The sequence below is a fragment of the Festucalex cinctus genome, chromosome 2 (assembly GCF_051991245.1).
Source record: "Festucalex cinctus isolate MCC-2025b chromosome 2, RoL_Fcin_1.0, whole genome shotgun sequence".
Lineage (NCBI taxonomy): Eukaryota > Metazoa > Chordata > Actinopteri > Syngnathiformes > Syngnathidae > Festucalex > Festucalex cinctus.
In genome coordinates, this window is record NC_135412.1 from 12187894 (window position 1) to 12212432 (window position 24539).

General features: G+C 40.5%; 1 protein-coding gene across 5 annotated transcripts in view; it reads left to right on the plus strand.

Moving 5' to 3' along the window:
• camta1a (calmodulin binding transcription activator 1a) overlaps positions 1 to 24539 on the plus strand; it is a 374375-nt gene that overhangs the window by 284534 nt on the left and 65302 nt on the right. For all 5 annotated transcript variants that reach the window (XM_077512905.1, XM_077512906.1, XM_077512903.1 and 2 more), the window contains exon 6: positions 21790 to 21861. In XM_077512905.1, coding sequence (XP_077369031.1) covers positions 21790 to 21861 — 72 coding nt within the window. The remainder of the gene's footprint in view (positions 1 to 21789; positions 21862 to 24539) is intronic.

Consider the following 24539-nt stretch of genomic DNA (forward strand, 5'->3'; position numbering starts at 1 on the left):
TAAAACAAATACTAACACCGTTTTCAAATTGCAAAAGAAAGCTATAAGAATTATTAATGGATCAAAGTATACAGAGCCAACACATCCACTATTTATTAAATTAAATGCAATGAAATTTTATGACTTGGTGGATTTTAAAATAGCACAAATAATGTATAAAGTTTATAACAATTTACTCTGCCACAGTACTCAGAAGTTATTTGAAATTAGACACAGTCCTTATGATATAAGGGGTACAAGTGTGTACAAAAAACCCAAAACAAGAACAAATATTAAGCAAAGGTGTGTATCTGTAAAAGGTGTTGATCTGTGGAATCAATTGGAAATTGCTCTGCAAAATTGTGATTCAATGCTGGAGTTTAAAAAAATGTTTAAAAGTAAAATTCAAAAAAATTATCTATGTCAAGCCAGTATATGAAAAATGTACATGTGAGTATGTGTAAGTGATCTAGATAGGTATTATGGTATATGTTTAGTAAATTTATGTATATATGTTTTTGGTAAATGTGAATAGGTTAAGTGCACTTGTGTATATATATATAACTTGGGTTATATATATCATTTATTATTTTATTATTATTATTTTTAATAATCAGTAAATGAAAATTGTATTAATAATGAAATAAGTTTAAATATATTTAGTAAAAGGGGTAGGACTAGATAAGTTTTTAACTTCTTCCTACTCCCTTTTGAACATGTAAGTTATGATTAATTGAATGATTATGTTATTGGGATTTTCTTCTATTTTGATTGTTGTTGTTTTTTGTTTTATCTCTGCTGTTCATTTGTTTATATGTTCAAAAAAATAATAAAAGGAAAAAAAAAGGAAAGGAATTGCTCAACTTGGCATTTCAAATAATGCAGTTAGGACAACTCAACCCTGTATTTATAGAACACTTTAAAACAGGGGTGTCCAAACTTTTTCATTTGAGGGCCACCTACAGAAAAGGGCCACATCATGTTATGAAAAGAAATTGTGTTTAGTCCTAAAAATTGTAGAAATAATTTATTTGTGCTTTTGTATATTTAGAAAAATGTTACAGTATATAAACCAATTTATTTGTAATATGGCAGGAAGGTTATTATAGTTTTGGAATTTTTCATTTTAGTTAGTTTTTTTTATTAGTTTTCAAGGTGGTTATGTTTGTTTTTTGTTTAGTTTGTAAGTTTCAGTATTAGTATTAGTTTTTAAAAATGTGAATTGTGCGCAATATTTAAAAAACATCATGGAGCAACATCATCTGAAGGTGCTTTCCTATTGGCTGCTGCTAGATGACGTCACTTCTGTGTGACATACTTTTAAAAATCACATTTAAAATCATCCCCAAAGGCTCATGCATTAAATTATTTACCAAAGACTAAAACGAAGGACATGTTTGCTATAATTATAGTTAGTTTTGTAAACATAAAATCTACATTTTATGTTTGTATGTCAGTTAGTTTTCGTTTTTTAGAAAGCATTTTCGTTTTCATTTGATTTCGGTAACAATATTGTTTTTTGAATTTTAGTTTTTTCCATTAGTTTTAGTTAAATAAAATAACCTTTAATGGCACCTGTTTTTCGATACCCACCCTTCTTACTTTGACCATCTCCAAACATTTTTGTTTGATTTTATTTGAACTGAGTAAAATGCCATTTTTAGCATATGGCACGGGCCACTGAAAAATGGACGGTGGGCCGCAAATGGCCCCCGGACCGTAGTTTGGAAACCCCTGCTTTAAAACAACCACCGCTCTTTTCTCAAGATGAAGCCCAGGGGCAGCAGACACAATGAAATCAGCAGAGCGCCCAGAATTGAACCCTGTGGAACACCCTACCTTCCATTAGACAACTGAATTCAAATTGCACATATTCACCCGACAACTTTCTTTTGTTTGTGCGACATAGTACGAAGGCATTACAATAACTTCGAAATCACACGACGTACCATCACAAGTCGACTACTAAGCGCATCAAATTCCCTGCAGCACAGATAGGCCAAGCGATGTAGTGTGATCACCTGCATGGACGTTGCAATTAATTCTGTTCTCCCAGAATTACTCACCGTTTCCTTGTTGAATTTCAACAGCGAGAGGCACTAAAGATGCTTCCCCCACCTCCTTCTAAGACGAGACGGAAGCCATTTTCTTCCATTGCCTTGATTGGTCAAAACAAACGTGCAAACATGCCGCATCGTGCAATCAGCTCAGAGTATTGCACAGCAAGTCCCTCCTTTCCCGAACGGATCTACCGAGTGAAGTCCCAGATTGATCATGTGAAGAACTCCCTTGAGTGAATCACAATTAGGTTATCATGGAAAACCTTAGGTTCAATTCAACCACTCGTTTTGTTGGACATGGACTTTATTAAACTCTGATGTTGCTTGTTTGTACTGCACGGTGTGCGTAAACAGTGTGACATCATAGCAACTGGGCACTGAGTAGTTTGCTTGCTTTCTTCTTGACAGGTTGTTTGTATTTTAAGACATGTTTTGTGGCGCCCTGTTTCTTTTGACTAATCAGCAGGATTTAGTGAGAGAACCACTGCAGTTGGTATCCCAGCGGAAGTAAGTGGTATGGTGCAAATCATTTTATTTTGCTTGGAAACTAAAAACGATGAAGCGCACGCAATTCCACTCTACTAGTAGAAAAGCTTATTTTCAGTCTGAGTCAGTTTTTTTTTTTTTTTTTTTTTTTGGGCCTGTGAGGTATCCACTTGTGTGTACCCACACATTCAGTTTAGCAAACACAATTCTCTCCATGCGGGACCCCAACCTTCCCTGTTTGTTCCTGCCTACTTGTAGCCTCTATTCTTAAACTCTTCAAATTCCTTTTGGTGCTAGAGTCAAAAAAGCTTGGACGGCCTTCCTTTAAGGATGCCAAATTATATTGGTCTGTTTCCATGGTTATTTTCAATATTTTTCTGTTTTCGCTGTCTGGTGAATAGTTTTCAGTCAACACCCACTCTTCTGGTTCGGCGCACATGAATCAAACTGTTCAGAATAAAATGTTTCTGTGAAGCAAAAGCTATTACCTTTGCCTTTCAAATTTGAGCAGGAGTTTAGAATACATTGGTAGCAACAGGAATTGGAGAGACATTTTACATTTGAGTCATGATAATACCGGGCTTGCATGGGAGGATCAAAGCAGAGGATGGCGGCACTGTGCTATCCCGGCCGCCCTGCTCCGTGGCTGCCGTGCAGGCAGGTTCGCGCCACAGGTTCCCTCAGTAAGAGGGGAGCCACGCGTGAGGCCAGCCGAGATGCATGAACAAGCCGGCTTACAAACATCTCATAATAACTCAGGCAGAAGAAGCCCTCCGAATTAAAGTGTCACTTTTCATTTGCTTTGCTTTCCCTCTTTTTGGCTCACTGGCTGATTTTTTTTTTTTCCCTTTTTCTTCCTCTCTTGCTCCCTTGCCTGCTTCTCCCAACCACCCCCCATCCCTCCGTATTCGTCGCAAGCCTGCACATAACATGGACCCTTTCACTTGCCTTCCCCACTGTCTTCATCACAGGGCCGCCCGGGGGCATTCAGGCGGCTCCATCTGCCTGCTGCTCTCCATGCCTTCACGTTAGCCTGCCACACTCTCACTCGACTCTGCCGCTTTTCTCTCCAAATCTGTCTTTTGTGTGTTTGCTCGTGTCTTCGGGCCTCCGTACCCCCCGCACGGACTCAACGACGAGCGCCGGCGTTGGCGACATTAACAAGTTCAAGTGTTTCAGCTGCTTTGGAATACAAAAACGATATTGCACGCTGGTTATCTCGTAGAAACCAGGGCAGTCGGCAACAAGAAAAAAGTTGTGTGTGTGGTTGCCACGACTTTTCACTGACAGCTGTGGTGGCGACTTTGAGTTCATTTGGTTTAATTAAGTTGGCACATTGTCCCCAATTCTTGGAGGGAAAATATATAGTTTGGCTGGTTTAGTGCATAGTCGCAACTCTGTGATCATTATTGTCATCCCCTCTAATCTCAAATCTAATCTCCACATTGGGTTTGCAAGGTGTTGCCAGATTTGAGGGTGACTCAGGACAGTGGCAAAAAAAAAAAAAGCTGATGGCTGTTGTTGCCATTCTGTCTTCCCTCAATTTTGAGTCTAGATGGGCCAGCCAGTAGTCATTAATTGGACACTGAGGGCCACAATAAAGTCATCTCACAGTATGTACAAATAGATATAGTGTCATATGGAGGATATGGAGTGTGGGTTTGGTAGATCAGTGTTGCTTCATGCAATGTGTATTGGCAGGTGTTGTTCAGCCCAATTTCATGCCTCTGTGAGCGAATGTGCACCCAAACGAATACTGCTTCCAAGCCGGCCACACCATCCACCGCAATGTGGCTCACTCTCGGCTTTTATGTATAGTCGGTAATGGCGGTGTAGACGTCCTGCCACATGGTGGGTTTTCGTTTCCTCTTCTAAGGCGCAGAATGAACGATGTTACTTGTGGGCCAGTGGGTATACAGGTGGTAGCATAGGTTGGGTTACCAGCAATATTGAGACATTTGGCAATAGCAAAGTGAGTCTAAACATGTCAGGACATTATGTGTGACATCTACTTTATTTTTGTTTGTGGTACTAGTATCACTATGGTCATTTAAATGCAAATATATTGTTAAAGGGGGAAAACATGAGCATGTGATTTTAATTTGAACTTAAACATATGGTCAAAAAAGTTGGAAATTGAGGCAGATGACGGAATTTTCAACTGATCGGTATCATCTCATTTTTATTTTGTAAATTCTTAATCATCACAAAGTGACACAAAATAATCCGGGGCGACAAAGATCTTGCCAAATGGATCAATAAAAAGCTTAGTTTATATTAGAAAACGTAACATTTCGGTGTGACAGTAACAGCATAGGCTTCCAGCAACAGCCTTTGCAGCCAGCCCCAGTGCTGTATGTACAAGGTTCCCTCGTTTATCGCAGGTATTACGTTCCAAAAACTACCTGCGATAATGGAAATCCGTGTTATTATTTGTATTTTTTTTAATTCCTGTTAATTATATAGTTTGTTTTTTCATTTTGTTTTGATTTTTTACTTTATAAATGAGTTTTCATTCATCATACATGTTCTTTTTTCATTTGCATTCATTTTTTCCATTAAGTTTTTTTTTTTATGTACTTATTACAATATACAGCACAGTATATATATTTTTTTAATTTATTAAATAGGTTTTTTAATTTTGGTATGATTTTTTTAATTTATGAATGCTTTTTCATTCATCATTTATATATTTCTTTCATTTACAGTTAGTTTTTAAATTTACTATTATACAGCACAGTATATATTTTCCCTCTATGGAATGCAATGTCGTGGAGCGACGGGACACACACTGTTTGAAAGGTCTTGTTAAGACAAATCCACAGATACCCACATGTCCCCGGTCGTACGTAGGGTTCGAGAGATACGGCCGTGCAAAGACAACAACAACAACAACAAAAAACAAAAACAAAACAAAAAAAAACAAAAAAAAAGCACAACGTAAAAAATAAATAAATAAAAAAGAAAGCTGCAAAAAATCCGCGAAACAGCGAAAGACGAAGCCATAGAGGGATGAACACTGTAGTGGGAAGTGCATATCATACAATGGTAAAGCACCTAGTTGCTGTGAGACAGAATCCACGCATCACCAAAATTGCTCATTTCTAAGATTTAAAAAAATAAAAATAAAAAAAATAAAAATCTTCCTAGAGTTATACCTTATATTGCTGTCATATGCCGTTGCACACCAGCACAACATCATCCCCAAATCATGTTGTCATTTTAATTTAATATGGTAAAAAAAAGACAATTTATTATGTTGTCATTCGTTCATCACCAACACCAGCCATCCCCATCAAAGTATGCGCTCACGCTGCCCCTACCCTACCTGACAAAAAGCCTTTCATACTTCACAGTACTTTATTCACGGTATCAGTAAGAGACACGAGTGACGCAATAAATAAAACAATGAGCTGACTAAGCAGTTCAATAGGTGGAAATAAATCTACCCTCAAACTTACCTTTCTGGCTGGCTGTATAGTGATCAATTTTTAACAAACGCAGAAGACTTACTCAGATGTACCTAACCAAGCGATTTTCACTTAATATCTAAAAAAAAAAACTTTCAATCTTGAGGCGACATAATGTTGCACGGCTCCCACAGAGTGATGGAAGAGATGGATTTAAAAAACACTTCTTAGTTGAGCATTAGAGAGAGTTTGATTTGGTTAATAAAATAAATGGTCAATAAAAATAATAGTCGATGTTGCTCAATGATTTGTGAAAAACAGAAATTGACCAAATTTGGGCATACAACATTAATGCCTGACATCTCGTGTGCAAAAAAACAAATGTGATCGAGACATCCCTAATGACAACTAGCACATCCACGTGTACTCTAGAGACAACACTGACAGGTGCGAGCTTTGTTTTGATTTATTCCAGCCTGTACCGTCATTGTTAACCTTGAACGTGAGAGGTTAATTGTAGCATTCAGTTTGCACGTTAAGGCACATGAGTTGGGCACACAGCTGTGATGGTTGAAGTTCAGATAACAGGCCCACGCTCAGGATGTCAAGACTAGTCCAAATGTGTCTGCGTGTGCATGGCATAGCGATACCGGACATGCGGACATCCCGTGTTAGCCGTGATGAAAACAACTTGTGATGTGTGATGTCCTGGCCCGGCATCTCGTATGACCCCCGTCTCGCATCCTCTCCCCGTTCTCTTTCATTGGTTTCCTTGGTCGCCCTCGTCACCCTTTGTGGCCCCCCCCTTCCTGTACTCTCTGTTTGTGTTGGGAAGATTAAGCTGCTCTGACAAAGCTGTGTTTACAAATATGCAGGCAGAGAAACAGGCCAAGCGACTCTGAATAGGAATAGAATACAAATTGCTTTTTTATCTCTCATAGGGCCAGGGTGAGAGAAAATGTGTTTGCGATTGTTGCTCCTCCGCCTGTGAAGGATAAAGCCTCAGTACTGGTTTTGGGCTCCCTGTTAGCATTCATTCTATCCCCCTTCTCTCTGTTCTCCCACTCCCTTTCTTCCCAACACTCTGACTCTTTCTCCCCGGCAGGAATTTTTTTCTCGCCGTCTCCTCGGTAATCGTATCTCTTCTTCTCTTCCGCTCTCTGATGTCTGCCTGTTCTGTGCTCCTCTCCCCTCTAGATGCGCCCTGTTCCCTCTCCTATCACCTCATTCCCTTCGTAATTTCCCCCCCCCCCCCCCACCAATTTCTCTCCCCGCTTCATGTTTCCATACAAACCATGTCGCTCACTAGCTTCCTCGCGTTCCATCCATCATATTTTCGCCACTGCTCTGTGAGGCTCGTCGTGATTTACAGTCCCTCTGCGCTCTGCCTTGCTCACACTGGATATATTGGAAATTTGAAGTGCCTATAGATCACAACGGGGGGGGGGGGGGCGCAGACGTGACCCTCTGCTAATCAGCCATAACAGAAGTGTGCTGCGTTACAAGTCTGAAAGCGCTCACTTGCAATTAGGCACCGTGTCTGGCTGGTATAACCCGTGACACAGGCAACTCAGCCTGTGATGTCATCTTCAGCAGCTGCGTGTGTGCGTGCATGTGTGTGTGTGTGTTGTCTCATTAATGCAGAGGACATGCTCCTATTTTCCAAACAGTGGCACTTTTTTCCTTACCACAGCTAAGAAAATGAAAGTTTAATGGACGCTACTGTAGTCGGGTTTTATATTTATTAAGCAGCAGCAGTCTTATGTGTGATGCTTGTTTTAGATGATGCTTGAGTCTATTGAGGACCGCTAAGGAGAATGTGAGCAGGTTGCCAAGGAAAAGCTGAAATAAATTCCATGTACTCTGTTATTTATCGTGGTATTGTTAAAGTTCCATCTGCCAATGTGCAACCAAGGTCTGCACTGCTAAGTACACTCAGCCTAAGTACACACAAATTTGTCAAATGGTGTCTAGAATTGCTGTAACGAGGAGCATAAAGTGATTTTTTCTTTCTTTCTTTTTTTTTTTTTTTAACAAGGCACTTTATACCTCTCAATGATCCACTCCTCATTTATTGTTAGTTTTGGATTAGCAAGATGCTGCAATTAGATATGACCACTCTGGGTGGGAAGTGGAGACTGGGGGGTGCCAGGCAAGCACATCCTGTGCTACTATATTGTCCATTATTTTTATATATATACCGTATTTTCCGCATCATAAGGCGCACCTTCAATGTATGACATATTTTCAAACTTTTTCCATATATAAGGTGCACCGCACTATAAGGCGCACCTTCAATGAATGACATATTTTAAATGTTTTTCCATATAAAGTCGCTAAAGTAGAGGCTGGGGTTACGTTATGCATCCATTAGATGGTGCTGCGCTAAAGGGAATGTCAACAAAACAGTCAGATAGGTCAGTCAAACTTTATTAAATAGATTACAAACCAGCTTTCTGACAACTCCATTCACTCCCAAAATGAATAAACAGCTGTTTTATTATTTTCTCTGAGGTAAAGTATTAGTATTAGCTAGCGATCCAAGATGGCGGGATCTTCTGCGCATGCGCGTCATCGATCGTGCAGGGTCACCGATAGCGTCTTGACAGCGAGACCTGTTGCGTATCAATGTTGATCCATATATAAGGCGCGCTGGATTATAAGGCGCATGGTCAGCTTTTGAAAAAATTGAAGGCTTTTGGGTGCGCCTTAAAGTGCGGAAAATACGGTGTGTGTGTGTATATATATATATATATATATAAAGAAAAACTCTCGAAGGTTTGAAATTCCTTTCTTGTGCATCGACTACATTGCTAACCTAGCACTCCAGGCAAGAGTTGTTCTGAAAAGTGCTGTACAAGCAAAAGAAAGTGTTGGGAAAAGGGCAGCCACTAGTAAAGTCTGCAATGTAGCACTAGCCAATATCTCTCGCTCAAGTCAGCGAGGAGAAGAGTAAAACAATCTTTCGATCAAGAATGAGAATCAGTCACATCGCAACATTGTTGGCTGCCACTGTTTTTATTCAGCATATGTGTTAGATGACATACCTGAATTCTCACCGGTCCACCTGCATTACAATTTACAATGCACCATGAATTGACAACAAGGCACGTTGTAAATGTAAGGTCAGTTGAGAACAATAAATTGTTTTATAGCCCCGAGTGAGCGCAACTAAATTGCTCTCTGTCTCTGTGTCGCTGTTTTTTTTGTTGATGCCCCATTGGCTGATCACCATATAGGGCCCGATTTATAGTACTAAAGGTTTGCCCATGCAAAAACGGGCTTACGCTTAATTGCTCATGCAAACAGATGTGGAAGTTGTGCTAATTGGTCACACTCAGGTTTAGAACTGTGCAAAATTGCCACCTAGTTCATTTTGCACATTCTGGGGGTAGTACAATATATGCAAATAGATGAATATATCACGTGAAATGTGATTTATTAAACCTGAGATTCCTTACGCTGGCTGTTTTGTTTGTTTTTCCTTGAATGCAAAATTTCATGTAAAGCACTGCCAGTTTAGTCCAAGCAAAATCAGATGCAATGGGGTAATTTTTCATTCATTTCAACATTTTTGAAATGCCAAAAACAAAAACAAAAAATGATTATGACATATCGTCGTCTATTGGGCAATTTTGAAGCTTTTGAGTGATGTGAGGGCCGACTTTCAGCCAGTCGCATGAATAAGTCTTTCCACATCAACCATGACTCCTTTCAACTCTGCATTTCCTTGCATGTGATTCTTCTGATGTCGCCTTACTGTGACAATTGGCACTAGCCTGCACCAGTGCACTTTTTCAGATTTGTTACCCCGAGTTTTAAATGCAATGGTACACAGGGTGGCCATATACCTTGTACATCCAATTATCAGAGTAATACACTTCAGTAAATTAATATAGTTGCTTCTTTCTCTTCCACTAACACTTCCAATTCCCTCACTTCAAACTTCACTCCCAAATTTTTATGGTGAAAATCATCAGCACAACCTAAAGAGCAGGTGCAACTCTCAAACTGTTGGAGTGAGTGAAAATGCTATTGGGATCTAAAAAGAAAGAATAAATGTTAAGGAAATTCTTAAGTATGCAGTGGGCTTGAAATGCAAACGGCTGCTTTTCCGCTTCAGATGGAACAGCTCATACTTGTAGGCGAGATGCACAAGAATGTTTTGAAGTTAAATTGCTGGCTTCAACTGGCTTTATGACTTTATATGCATATAATCAACATATAACGTGGTGAATAAAATTAATGTGTGTACATTTTTTATATTGGCTGTCAAAATTATGACTTGCAGTATTGGCATGCTTTCAGGGACGACATTTACTTTATATTTTTGAGCTTGCAATTAACAATTAATTTGAAAGTTTAATTCTGAACCCTTCCAAAACTAAATACTGTATTGATTGTAGGGCTGGGCGATATGGCCCAAAATTCATATCACGATATAAACTGCATTCATTCACGGTAACGGTATATATCCTGGTATAGAATTGTTTTTTTGTTTTGTTTTGTTTTGTTTTTTTGGTTGTTTTTTTTTAAATAAATAATTTGCTTACTGGTTTACATTGTCCTTTATAGAAGCTATATGGATTTAAAAAAACAAAAACAATGAAAGAATAAATTTACTTTGGATAGCAGTATAATTGTCTCGTTGTATAGTCTCAATTTACATAGCGTAGTTTCAGATGACGTAAATAATGACAGCGACTCAAGATTTGTCTGCACTAAAACAGGTCAGTTATTTTATATTACTTGAAAAAAAATGGGGGGGGGGGGGGGGGGGAGACTTAGCTTTTGTGAATATTAGTTTGTTCAATGCAGAGGGGGTCAATTCAGTCAGATCTGGCCCTTCAACATTACGTTTGATTAGGTCGTCCGATCCAGTGATTCCCAACCAGGAGTATGTGAACACAGTGCAGGGGGTGTAATATGGAAACTCAAGTAACTGATGAAAATAAAATGAACTGCCATACTATGACTCAGACAACAGTCTGAGTTTTTTTTTTTAATTTCCTGTTCAATGTTTTGTTTAATGCCTGTTTAAAGGGGACTATTCTAAAGTTGCTCATATTTTTTATGGTAAATGTTTAAAGAATTATATGACATACCAACAACTAGAATGGAGGATGGAAGTCAAGTAGATACGCGGTGACATCATCAACATGCGCTACCGCGGTAAGACGGTAGAGTCAAAATCTCTACCTTCGGCAAAATGTATAGCTTCTATTGAATATACCGTTTATATCGCCCAGCCCAAATTGATTGATTGACAATATTGCCAGTGTTGTAATGATAAAAGCGTATCCCCTCAGAAAATCTCCTAAAAAAAATGATGCTACAAGAATTCGGGATGAATTCAACAAATCGAGAGTGAGAGTGATAGAAAGTTGAAAGATTCTTTGAGATCCTTCGAACCTCTGCTTGACTTCACAGCTGTTGTAGAAACACTTTTAACTTTTGTGTACCTGGCAGAAGTGCTGCAAGCTTTACGAAGATTTGCTTTGTGGACCCTCATCAATGTGTTGACTGCAGGTCAAGGCGAGCTCTTTATAAAGTATATAAAGCAGTGTGATACATTCACTTGTCCAGCAATTTCACCTTTCCCTTTTATTAACGTTTTCATTTTAGTCCGGCACACTCTAGTGGTGTTTATCCAGTGTAAATAGAAAGGAAAAATAGGGACACTGTGGAAATATAAATGGAGATGAATGCTGCAAACTTTTGCAAGTCCCTGACAACCACTAGTTATATGACAGCAGCAATGTGTAGTAGTTTAACATGAATAGAATAAAAGCTTTTATATCTTGTTGCTGCTCTACTGGCTATTAGTGTCCCTGTTATTGCCATAGCGACCCTGGATCATGTACTATCGTAGTGTATAACAGCCTTTCCCAAACTTTTTTTTATCCACGCACTCAAATCAACATCCCCGTAGACTTGATACATTTGTTGACTCCAGACTCACCGTAAAAAAGTTGAAACATGAAGCTAATTTCTAATCAGTAAAGTCATTTCACTAATTCACTGCCATAGTTGAATATATTCGTCAACTGGAATGCAACCGTTCATTGCCACCGGAAGAGGACCTTGCACACTTGTGTGTGAAATACTAGTTTGTGTTTAGGCACCTAACACTCGAACAACGTATGTATATGTATGGTATAAAACAAAGTTTGTTGCGCTAGGTAGTAGAACGTGTGTCGCAATTGTGAGAAAAAATTATGGAGTGAACACCTTGTAAGAAAACAAACACGCACACACACACTTGCCTTGTGGTGAGTCACGACATTTCTTGTACTCTCTGTTTGGAAATATTTTGTCAACAAAAGCCCTTTCTCAGGCTCATATTCGTCGTATAGTTTGAGATGTCACAAAAGCAAACAAATATTAGCACCGAAGATACTGTTCTTCTTGACATTTCTTTTCACAGAAAGCTAATTTTCTCTGCTTTTGTGTCAGAAACCGGTGTTGTAGGTATAACCAACCCACAACCCACATATTGCAATTATTTATTATTAGGCGCTTTTCCACCGCTGGAACTTTTCAGTTTACCTTGGTAAAATTCACTTTGCGTGTTTTTCCACCAACAACAATTTCCAGGGTAATTAAATTCCCCAGGGGACATCCAAATACGATCTCAGCTGCAGGGTCTTTCTGAGCGAGGCAGGAACTTTGAAGGGGGCGGGCTGCAATGACCAAGGCTGATTGGTTGGACAAATTTGGGGGGGTGTTTTTACAACAGCTGGGCTCATCAAACTCATTTGAATGGGCTCTTTGCACAAATCCACTACTTCCTGAACTCAACACCGGTCCTTCATTTCCTGTCTTTCATGAGTGGACAAGCTGATTAATCCAGGTGTGCCTGATCTCAGTAACTACAACAACATTGGCCAGACACACCTGGATTAATCAGTTTGTCCACTCATGAAAGACAGGAAACAAAAACGTAGTATTCAGTTCAGGAAGTAGTTGAGCTGTGCAAAGAGCCCATTAATTACCGAGAACTCAAAGATGCTGTGGAAACACAAATTATAAATTCCCTGCTGAACTTTTACAACCAAGAACTCCCTTTACCCAGAACTCAAAGATCCTGTTGGTGGAAAAGAAGCTATAAAAGAGCAGAAAAAGTTTGAGACAAACTTTTTTTTTCCTGGTGAAAGATGAGACGTATCTCTAGGTTCAGAGCTTATATAGTCATAGAACCACTGGCCTGATCTCAACCGGTGTTGATGAAAAATCCTGAGTCCACCCTGTCCAAGACTGAGACAAGACCAATAAAAAAATACCTTTGATTCCGAGATGAGACCGAGACCCCTCATCATGTCAGATTTGTGCTAGCTTACTTTACCTAACTCATTCTGTAAAGTTAACTCACTGGCTACATTTGCGGCCTTTTGTGCCTTACAAGCATTTTCAGTCCATGACTCTCTGTGTCTGTGTACAGTATGTGCCTTGGCATGTCTACTCTGCCCCCACCCCCCTAGCATCCCATTAGTCGAGCCCAGCCCCTGTCTGTCTGCTTTAACCTTGGCCAGTGGGCTGGAGGAGAGGGAGAGTAATTCTAACCTTAAAAAGCTGCTGATTAAAGCTAGTTTGGTGGAATTCAATTCCACTTAATGCCTTTGGCCGCGTGCCCAGGTGGGTAGCATTAGCATCCACAGACACAGTGTCTTTAGTCAGGCAGACAGAGGTGCGGGGGCATGTGCATGAGTTTGCCCTGGCACGTGGCAAAGGACCGCTAAAAGCCCCCACGATCCTTTTCTTCCTTTCTGTCTCTCATTATTCTCTCTGCCCTCTTGCATCATTTCATGCCCAGATATTAAACCAATGCCATCATTTCCCTGGAAAGAGTCTTTCCTCTTCATCAGTTGCTACGTTCGATGTCAGGATGGATTCTGGGATGCCAGCATGGTGTGCGGTCAGGGGTTGCTCTCCAGCATTGCATCATCCCTGTTATTGTTTCCACTTGAACTTGATGTATAGCTGTGTTTACCCGCTCAGCATGGCTAATTAATTTTCCTCTTCAGGGGCCTGTTTATCAAGTGTTTGTTTATTTTACAATGATTATGCTATTTTTAGAGACGGTCAATCCCATTATACATGCATATTTCCCAGAGAATGATTTGTTTTGCTGTGGTGAGAGATTTAGATTTGTTTTTAATTTTTCCCACTCCACCTTATGTGTACAGCCTGCCAATTCCTTTTGGAGGCTGCCTTGCTTTGACTGATTAAGAGGCTGAAGTTTGTCAAGGAGATAAATCTAAGCCTACATATTTTGATTTATTACCGCATGTATAATATCTCATCAACAGTGGCTTATATAGATATTCCGATGCAAAGAAGAGTTATACTCCTACAACAAGGAAGAATCATTATAGAAGAAACAGTAGCTGTGATAAAGTCATTGTGCCACCAATGTATGTCTGCTGTGTATATATTCCTGCATCTGAAATGCAAGTGTATATTACCGTATATATTACGGGCATTCTGGGGATAGTGCCACCCTCTGGTGTCTCGACAGATGATATCATTCTCTCTGAATAGTTTGGAGATGCAGCGTGGCTTGCTCTGAAGGCGGCAGACGCTTTGAATTGAAAATGAGCACATCCCACCGAGTGGAAGTGGCACTTTTCAGTCGTAACTTATCTAATCACATTTGTATGGCGCTGGGAATCGTTGCTTGATCAATAGTCATCATGGATGCTGTCAGTGCTGTGGGTAGCTCGAACCTTGCATGGTCCATGAATCTCTACTGAGTATGGATTTGGTGGTCCTGTATGAGATCGTGTCCCGGGTTGAATATCCTGCCCTGGGCTCACATTCGTGGACATATTCAAACGTGCACTCACACATATGTACTGTATGTGTATATGGGATGATATATTACCTCTAATTAAGTCCAACTGCAGGCATGTCATAGTGAAAATCACTCAATAAAGCAAGAATACTGCTGCATCTACAGTAAATGTTGATTCATCAGACGTGCATGTATTAGTTGTAGGGCTATCTTGTTTGACTATGATGGATCTCAACTGGACATTGTTTTAATCAAGATGAAAGAGTATTTTTGAAAGGTTGAAATGTTGTCTGTTCTGGCTTTTATTTTTGCCCGCGTAAGAGCTGTATTAGTTGTTAAGCTCACAGGAGTCAGAGTATAAATGTGTTTTTATGAATGTCTCCCCCTCACCCAATTGGATCCAGCAGAGCGATACATTTGAGTCGGCTATAAAATGTTTGCATCACAGCAGGATAACGGCAAATAACCAACACACTGTAAATAAGGCGCCGCCCACTGATTCAGAGTCATTATAATGAGAGACTTTTTTTCCTCTCGTTCAAATTTGCTACGTCCGTCCGCTTAGCTTGTTTAGCATCTCCAGATTTCGAGTCACTGATGCCTCTAAATGACATGGAGATTCAATTTTAAAAATACAAAAATAGGAAACGTTATATTTGGAGGCCTATTGCGACGATCAGCTCGGCGCGGTTGTCATATACTGACTCACTGAAACAATCAACTATCACACCAATCTCCAAATCAAAACTCCCCAAGAACTAAATAATTTCAGGACAATTTCACATCCCTTCCTGGTATTGAAAAGCTTTCAAAATATCCAGAATGAAAAAATTGTCAGACTAACTTCAGACAAACTGGATCCATGTTTGCCTATAAAGCAGTTAATGATGTGGAAGACTCAATTTTAGACACAACATACAAACATCTCAAACAAGACTTCCATTTTCTAGTTTAAGCTTAAGCTTAGCAAGATGCAGCCACATATTTTAATAGTTATTTTGTGAATGGACACCAATCCTCTGTCATATCCTCAAACGCATGCTCTCCCCAGGGATGTGTCTTTTCGCCCTTGCTTTTTATCCTTTCCACAGACAGCTGCAGATCCTCTTAAGAAAACAGCTATCTTGTCAAATTTTCAGACGACAATTTTTCCTTCTCCTCTTCAGGGCCAGCAATCAAATCATGGCTGTGCCTGCCATGCTTTTGTAAAACGGTGTGATGATAGCTTCCTCAACCTGAATTTGGTAAAAACCAAGTGAATTATTTTATATTTAACCCTGGGCATTATCTTATTTTGAAATGACTTGGTCAGAACCATCAAAAAGCCCAAAACGGGTCCCAAAAACGCCGAAGGGTTTTAAGGAAATCCAGTGTTGACCCCCAAATCTCTTTTGTGAAGGGTGCAAAACGTGCAATCATAATAAGGATTTCAATCTAAATATTCAGTGAAAACTTGTAACAATCTTAAGCAAGCAAACCAGTGAATCCATTTGTGGAAGAAACTCAGCTCTGTCGGTCTCAAACAAAATCTGTTTATTTTATTGAGACTCATTCATGTACAGTATATGCTGGTTTAGTTATCTTCCTCTGGAAAAGGTGTCTGAATAACATCATCCAAATGTGCTCTAAAATGACTGTATTCAAGCTTAAAGGTGTATTCAAGGATCTTTGGTCTTCCGCGTGGATCATCTTAACGATTGGTTCTCGTTCCCGTCAATCAATCTGCCGTAACGATGTCGTGCGTGCTCGTCCCTCGCTGCGCATGCGCACTTCGAGTGTTTGCAGCATATAGCTGCTAAGTTTCGGATTCAGCCATTCGTCGTCGTAGCTCCCCCGACTACACTGCATACTTTGAAAATGGCTGAAAGCCGCAAGAGGACATCCGTCTAAGTGAGGCCGGCTGCAGAGACTGAATATTGTGCTGAATATTGTGCTGAATATTGTGCTCTATTGCTATAAAAACATGGACCCTTCTTTAATCAGGAAAAAAAATATGTGTATATGTTTCTGTTTTGCAGCAATTAACATGAGAATATAGCTAAGTTACATCATTATTCAAAAACTTGTTGAAAACACTGATAAAAAGAACTTGTTGCAACATAGCCCTGGCTGATCTCTAATACTCTGCTGCCACCTGCTGGCCATTTTTTGTAATAACTACAATTGCTTGAAGCGATCTATTGAAGGTCAGAAGCTGCATCAAAGCCTTCTGTATGGGCTAGCATAAAAAACGTATAAATACGTTTTTGGGTCCGTGGCAATATTTTAAAATAGAACGTGTGTATACGTTTTTGGGAGCAAATGAGTTAAGGACCTTCACTCGCTTGAGACAATAATGGTGGACCAGAAAGCAAGCAGGATTTTAACATACTTGGCTGTGAATTTGCCTTTAGGTCGGTGGTAATATGTGCCAGTCTGGAAAACAAACCACTGTGCAAATTACGTTATCCCGTGTGCCGTATCACTGTTAAATGCACAAAATGTGGAATAAACTGAAAAATCATTTCTGCTGTATGATTACTGTTTGCAGTTGTTGTTGGTGTCATGTTGTATTATTTATTATTTATTTCCTTTGCTTTCCCCTACTGTATTATAGATGTATATTTCTACTATGGTTGGCTGTAAACCTGAATTGCCCTTCTGGGACTAATAAAGTATTCTGAATTGGAATTTGAATCGGAATCTTGTTTGCAAAGCAGACTTTGCACTTTGCTGTCACATCAGTGCCCGTCACTTGCCAGACATGATGGATGGATGGAAGTGTGGTGTTGCCATGGCAACAGACGGGCCAGGGTCAGCTGATGACTCCAAAGGGAGGACAGGTAGTGTTGGTGGCCCTGCCTTTGAGAAGGCTTTATTAAGGCCAACCAGTTTATCACTGAGCTGTCTTGCCTGTTTGCCCCGAGTGAACTGTGAACTTGCTTCCGTCTTGACTGCGGGAATGTACGCAGGAGGAGTCGGCGTGTGGAGAGGTAACGTATCCTCTCATTGGTGTAAGCCAGCGTTCATCACTTTGGCCGCATGCTAGTTTGACATGACAACTACAATTGAATTTACTTTGTTGTTGTAACTCCTTTTTTTCCCCCTGCTGTCTGCAGTGACAGCACATGAATATATTATAGACATGCTTCTTCTTATGTACACCTTTGTGTAGTCCTCTTTTGTGTTTCATGTACAGCACCAAAACAACAAGCGTTTCTTTTGATGTGTGCAAAGGCCCTTTAAATTTTACACCGACATGCACGTGCCTAATTGCTTTCTCTGTGATTTGCTGTCATCTGTCACAACCCAATGACAGCAAATAATAATTCCGCTGCCATCACTTTGGCGTACAGGTGCTCAACATGCAGAGAGAGGCAACACCAGTAAATAATATGCGTCTTGAATTACTGATAAGCACTCCAGTTTGATGGTTTTTGCGTGTAGGCGTGCTCGCGCTCACAAAAAAAAAAGTGTCCTGGTCTGTTGTGATTGTCTGTTCAAGCGCACATAAGGGCGTGCGTACGCAAGTGCAGAAGTATGTCTGTACTTGGGCGAATGCTTCTAAACGCGTGGGTGCCGTTTTGTCAGAACGCATTGCCAAATTCTACTCATGTGCATGTGTGGGTTGGTGGAAGTGTGGCTGGAGGCTAAAGGTGCACAAGCTTATGTGTGCATGCAAATGTGTTTGATACCGACTGCATATCGTCACCGGCAGGTGCAACAGTTGTGTTATGTTTTAAGCTCCTTGTTTTTCCTGCACGTTTCTTTATGTGCTTGAAAAATTGAGTAAACAGAGGGAAAAGACAGCAGCCTGGGGGCTAATTTATTCATTCCCCAGTCGAGTCACAGACGCCCGTAGCCCCGGCCTCCGTCAATTGTGAGGAGCATGCCACAGCCACGTCCAACTACGCGCAGGCACGCCGCAGCCCACTCTCAGTGGGCCAAGTGCTACAGGCAAGAACAGTATCAGCCGTGATGCATCAATAAACTCTCAGTATTCACAATTTCAAAAGACAGCTTTTTTTTTTCTCTGAGCAGAGGCTGTCCACAAAACATGCATAGAAACACATGCAAATATCTCCCTGGGATGGCCCAAGTGCACTGCGGATGCGATCACCTTGAAAAAGGCTATAGCTGCTAGACAGGGTGTCTGTGTTGTCACACCTGCACTTCCCAGGCCCCCCACCTGTGCAAGTCTGTTGTAATGTCCTTCGTTATGTAGCTTTATGTGCCAGGTTCATACTGTGCTTCCCTTTAAAGTGTCAGAGTTCAAGCCTTTGTTTCCCCCTTTCCCTTCTCTGTTTTTTTTCTTTCTTTTTTTTTTGTAGATGGAAACTGGAGTTGTATAAATAACTGGTAACTCAGGAGAGCCATGACATTATGTTATTTAAAAGTGTGTAAACTTTTGATCACAACTGTATATTGTGAATACTAAACTCTTTTGAAACTCATTGAATGGTCTCACTATGTGGTTAGTGATGGCAACTAAGTGGGTGTTACAACATACTGATACTTTGAAATCCTTATGAAACAGTAGATTGTATTGCATCACTAAACATCCATAAATGCATCTTGTGTCTTGAATACTTACAAAACTTAATAGCAGGCGTGTGCAAGCTGTTAGCAGATACAATTGTGTGAAGTAATGTGACATTACAGCGGCTACACTGTGGGAGTGGGAGGACGCGTCTGCACGTTGCCAGCTTGCAGTAATGGATGGTGGCACTATAGGAGTGGGAGGAGGCTCACATCCTATTTGGGACAGCTTTAATGGATGAGAGTAGAGTTAAAAAAATAAATAAATAAATGGGGAATTCTGTCACACACAGTTTGGCAATTATTTGAAAGAAAAAGAAAAAGAAACAATGTATGTACAAATGTGTTGTGCACGTGCGTAATCTATTTGTTTTGTTGACGTAATGTGTGGCTTACTTTATGCCAAATCTTTGTGCTGTGAAGTGCTACTCTAGTATAATTAATCAAGTAGTTTGATGTTGCCAAACAAGTGGTTATGCACACTGACATACTCTGCAGGCCTTGCTCTTTTCTTCTTCTTCTTCTTCTTTTTCTTCTTTTTGTTGTAGCTTCAACAAGATGAGACAACACACTCAGTGGTGCCTATTTATCACATGCTCCTGGAAGCTTTGTTTCCCCAACATCCGCAGCTCCAAACGCAAGGTCCAACTCATTGCTTACCTCCTACCGCTCCTTATCCTCAGTGTGCCCGGAAAACCTGCCTGCACTTATGTAGGATCTACTGTTGCTTAATGAGTCTCAGTGTCAGTGTGGTGTCACTACTAATTTGTGTGGGGAGAATGTGCACGCATCAGAGGGGGAGTTTGCAGTTTTAAAACTGCGAGTAAGATTTGAATGTAGCTTCACTTGATTAATCTGCTACATTGGTAACATGACTATTTCAAAGACTTTACCATGTCACAAAATGTTACTGGTTTTATATTTTTTGGAAAGTACAATCAATTAAAAATCAAACAGAGATAATAAACTTAACTGTTGAGTAGCTGATTCCGCAATGGCTCTGAATTCTCTGTGGCTTGTGACCCCTCTGCCACTTAATGGCAGCTCCTATGTGCACCCTTGTTTTGTCTTGCTGTCTGTTTATTATTTTTGACTTTAATTTCTATTCAGTGTTGGATATTTCTGTGATAGTTTCCGAAATGCTCCTGAAGCCCAAGGAAACAAGTGCAATGGGGCCACAGATATATATATATTTTTTTTTTTTCCACAGATAATTTTAATGACGTCAGGTGTACTGACAGTGGCAATACATATTTTACCTTGTGTGCCCTCCATAGGTGATGAGGGCACACAGTTTGATGTGCACATTTGGTTATGCCGCATATTGCCATTGGCACTATACCAGTTTAATATTATTGGCAAGCATTTGGATCGTAGTATATGTAATAAGTAATTTCAGGCAACCGGTATTGTTTGTGCCTACTCTTCCAGCCTAACACTTTGTCTTGGTTCTGCTGAATTCCACTCTGCCCCACTCTCGTATGGTGTTCCACAGGGTTCAATTTCAGGGCCCCTGCTGTTCATTCTATTTGTATTTGCTGCTCCCGGGTTCTATCTTAATAAAGCATAGAATGTCCTTTTACTGCTATGCGGATGACAGTCAGATCTATGTCCCACTAAGCAAAAAGGACGATTTCTCCTTCAGGTCATTTTTGTCAAAGCCTGGATGGCACTGAACTGATTGAATTTCAATGAACAGAAAACAGAAGTCATGGCATTTGATCCCAGTGGCTCTTGTGCATCCCACCCTGTTGTCTTGGACTCCCTGTCATCTTATCCAAAACCAAAAGTCCAAACCCGATACATTGCACTTTGTATGCAGCAATGGTTGTTTGTAAAGTGCTCTTTATCTGATGTTGAGTTGAGTTGTCTTTGACTTCTATCTCTGAGTAAACACTCGTAAATGTTTGGACATGTGCGTGTACTCTGAAGTTGTGACTTCACACCGCACGCTTTTAGCCTAAAATGAAACTCGCGTCACCTTACAAGTTTAATTTGTCACCTTAAGAGTTAAACCTCATGTTCTTTTCTTTTTAAAACCCGTATTACAGAAGACCTTTGAATGCTGTCACAAACAACTTGATGCAGACTAGCCATCCGTCTGGGTCACCTGGGATCCAGGGCCAAGATACGGGGGAGGCGTTATCAGCACTGCCTAGCTCACTCCACCATAACGAGCCCCCAGGCACAGTATTATCTGTTTACGATAAGGATATTAATAACACTGTAGTTTAGTTATGTGCTTGGGGTGCCCCACGGGGTGACGGCGTAAAGAGGACTTTAATCATTCTGTCAGAGGCTCTCTCCAAGCAGGACAAGATGTGACTGGATTGCAGGGAAGAAAGGAGTCATGGTGGGACAGTATGGAGGTGTTCCCAAGTTAAACCCATCCAGCTCCTTCCAACAGGTCACAACAAACAAAGGCTTGACCATGTGCCTTCAATTCAGGGGTTCAAAGTGGGGTCAGCCTATTGTTTGTTTGTGTAATGCACTTTAACCTGCCCGTCCTTCTGATTCCTACTTCTGTATCTCCTTCTTTCAGTGTCTGTACGGCTGCTATGTCCACTCGTCCATCATCCCCACCTTCCACCGTAGGTGCTACTGGCTGCTCCAGGTAAGAGCTCCTCTTTCCCACTCCCATCTTCAAATGAGTCACATGTTATCAGTGCCCGCATTAACTACAGCATTTTCTTTGTCAGCACATCAGCGTATTACTTCCTCCCCTCACTTCATTCCATAGTCTTCATTCACTTATCTTGCGAGTCATTCTCTTCTCTGATGGTATTGCACAACACGCCATCCAGTTCAGGACGAGTCTCAGTCCGCTAAAAGCTCTGCCAACACTCTTGTCAAACTGTGTCTGTAAAATATGATGGAAGAGGTTCCCTGCACCACAGAGTTTGCTTACAGAGGGTCATTAAGTGTGTAGGCTTAGTGGTCCATCTCATCACTCTCTGCAGCCAGGCTATCAGTCTGCTAGCTCTTCCACCACATTGTTTAGATATATCTTCGCACTTCCATGTGTTGCATGCATTATTGGGATAAAAAGAGACAGCCCCCCAAATAATAAGACCAAATAGGTCATTTTGAAATGTGCCAAATTACGACCAAGTGTTACGTATTGAAATTTAGTGACCCAATCTGCCATGTAAATAGCAAAAAAGAAAAAAAAGTAAACTGAACCATAACAGGAATTACTGTGACTCGAACTAAGGTCATCTGGTTAGAAGATGAGGAAGATCTGACTGAGCTAACCGACCAGTAATTGTTTTAGTGTTTACACGTTTTGTAACGTCAACCATACTACAACCTCAGCCTCTAATCTCAACCATTAGTGTCCCATGTGAAAACGTAACATGTATAATCTCACTGCAAGCCTAATACTAACCCCAAACATTAGTATCCCATCCCACAAGTGACAACGAATTCCCAAAAGTGACGATGAATTGACGTCAACAAGGAGCATGCGCAGAACGTACCGTCTTGTTCATCTTGTGATGTGGGGAACCTGTCGCGGAATACGCGCTATTTGGTCATATTTTCGTGCATGGTAAAACGACCAATATGGTCGTATTCGCGGAATACACTCTAGTCGTATTTTCGTGCTTAGTAAAATGACCAATATGGTTTGTATTTGTTGGGCAAAAAGGTTGTAACGTTTCCTTAAAAGCTTGAGTCATTTCCCCAATGCACTAGCGAAAAGGCGTTTTTCTACCCAGTGTGACATGAATCCGTTTGCATTGATTGTTTCACAAACAGGAATCAGGGAAACGGTTAGAACTTTTATTTGCCAAATATGAGTCATAAGGACTGTTTAGTTAAAGCTTCACTTTTACATGTATTTGCGATCCTACTTCTGTAGGACACTAAACTCACCTCTCCTTCCTCAAGCTGCTTTTTACATGACGACCAGTCCTCTTTCCCCCAGCATTTATTTTACTCAACATTTACATTTACAGCCAATAATTGTTTCGGTTCCGTGGCTGCCTGGCGCACAAAGCCACCAAACATCTCCATCTTTCAATGCACATGCAGATGCTGCCTGACATTCAGAACCAATGTGTCAGACTGTCCGCTCTTTTCTCTGTCGCTTTTCCCACCCTTCTCCGGTCTACGCCTGAACCTTGCCTCCGCGACTCCCTGTGTACCATTAGCTGTGTCCATATGTGATTTGCAGGCAGTAGTCTGTCAACAGGCGGGCAGCAAGGAGACCGGGGCTCCCAAAGCGGCGAATTGGAAAGGTCACCAGTGAGTGAAAAATGCAAATATTCAACCATCCAGCGGCCACAGTCACAGAAAGGCATGGATGAAAATATATTCCATTACACAGCACAGTCAGGGAGGCAACACAGAGGACAGGGGGGGGGAATGCGTGTGAATGGAGCGAGATGGACACAACTTTTAAAAAGTTGTAAAATAACTGGGCAGGTTGCAGAAATGTAAAGCAATAAAGACAAACGGTGAAGCAGAGAGTGAACTTGGATGGAACAGTGTGTACATGGCAGTATTTTTGGACCAAGAAACAAACAGTGAAGTTAGTGAAAGGTGTTTCAGGGATAGATCTAGTGGGTGTATGCCTTTTTATCTACTCCTTATTGAGTGGGCCAGGTAAAGCTTCGGTAATGAGTCTGGGGACCCAAGCAGAGCTGCAAGGGTGGTCTTCTCTCACTCAATGCTTTTTGTTTTGTGCTTTTCACCTCCCAATTTGCTCTCTACTCTCCAAGGCATCAGACATATCTGCACTCTGCATCGATGACGAAAATACATCAGTCGTCTTCACTGCAGTTATCAGAAGTTGCAAACAATCAATTACATTTTACTTAATGGGGCTTGATGTTATAATGATACATTCACCTTTAACACACCTCACTGTCGTCCATCAGAATGAATCATGTGATACTTACAGCCATTATTGACCTTTTTTGAATGGTGGTAAATATTCCACATTCACGAAAATTAAATCCAAAGAAATGGTCATGAATGATGATGAAATGATTTATTATAACCTTGGCTAAACTAGCAATTCAAATAGAAATTAGTAAATTAATAGCGCACACATTATGTCGTTACTTATCTTGTCCCCTTTGCCTCCATAAAAATATATTAAAAGACTTGATGAAATGAAATCAGAGCTGTTTTATCATTCAAGTATCTATTTTGGCTTTGAGAGTTGCACAGTCTCGTGCAATTATGGCAGAAATCATTACTGAGATTGAAAATTGCTCTCATGCGGACCAAAGCATGTGTTATCACGAGTTTAAAGAGAAATTGAGAGCACACACAAAAAAAGAA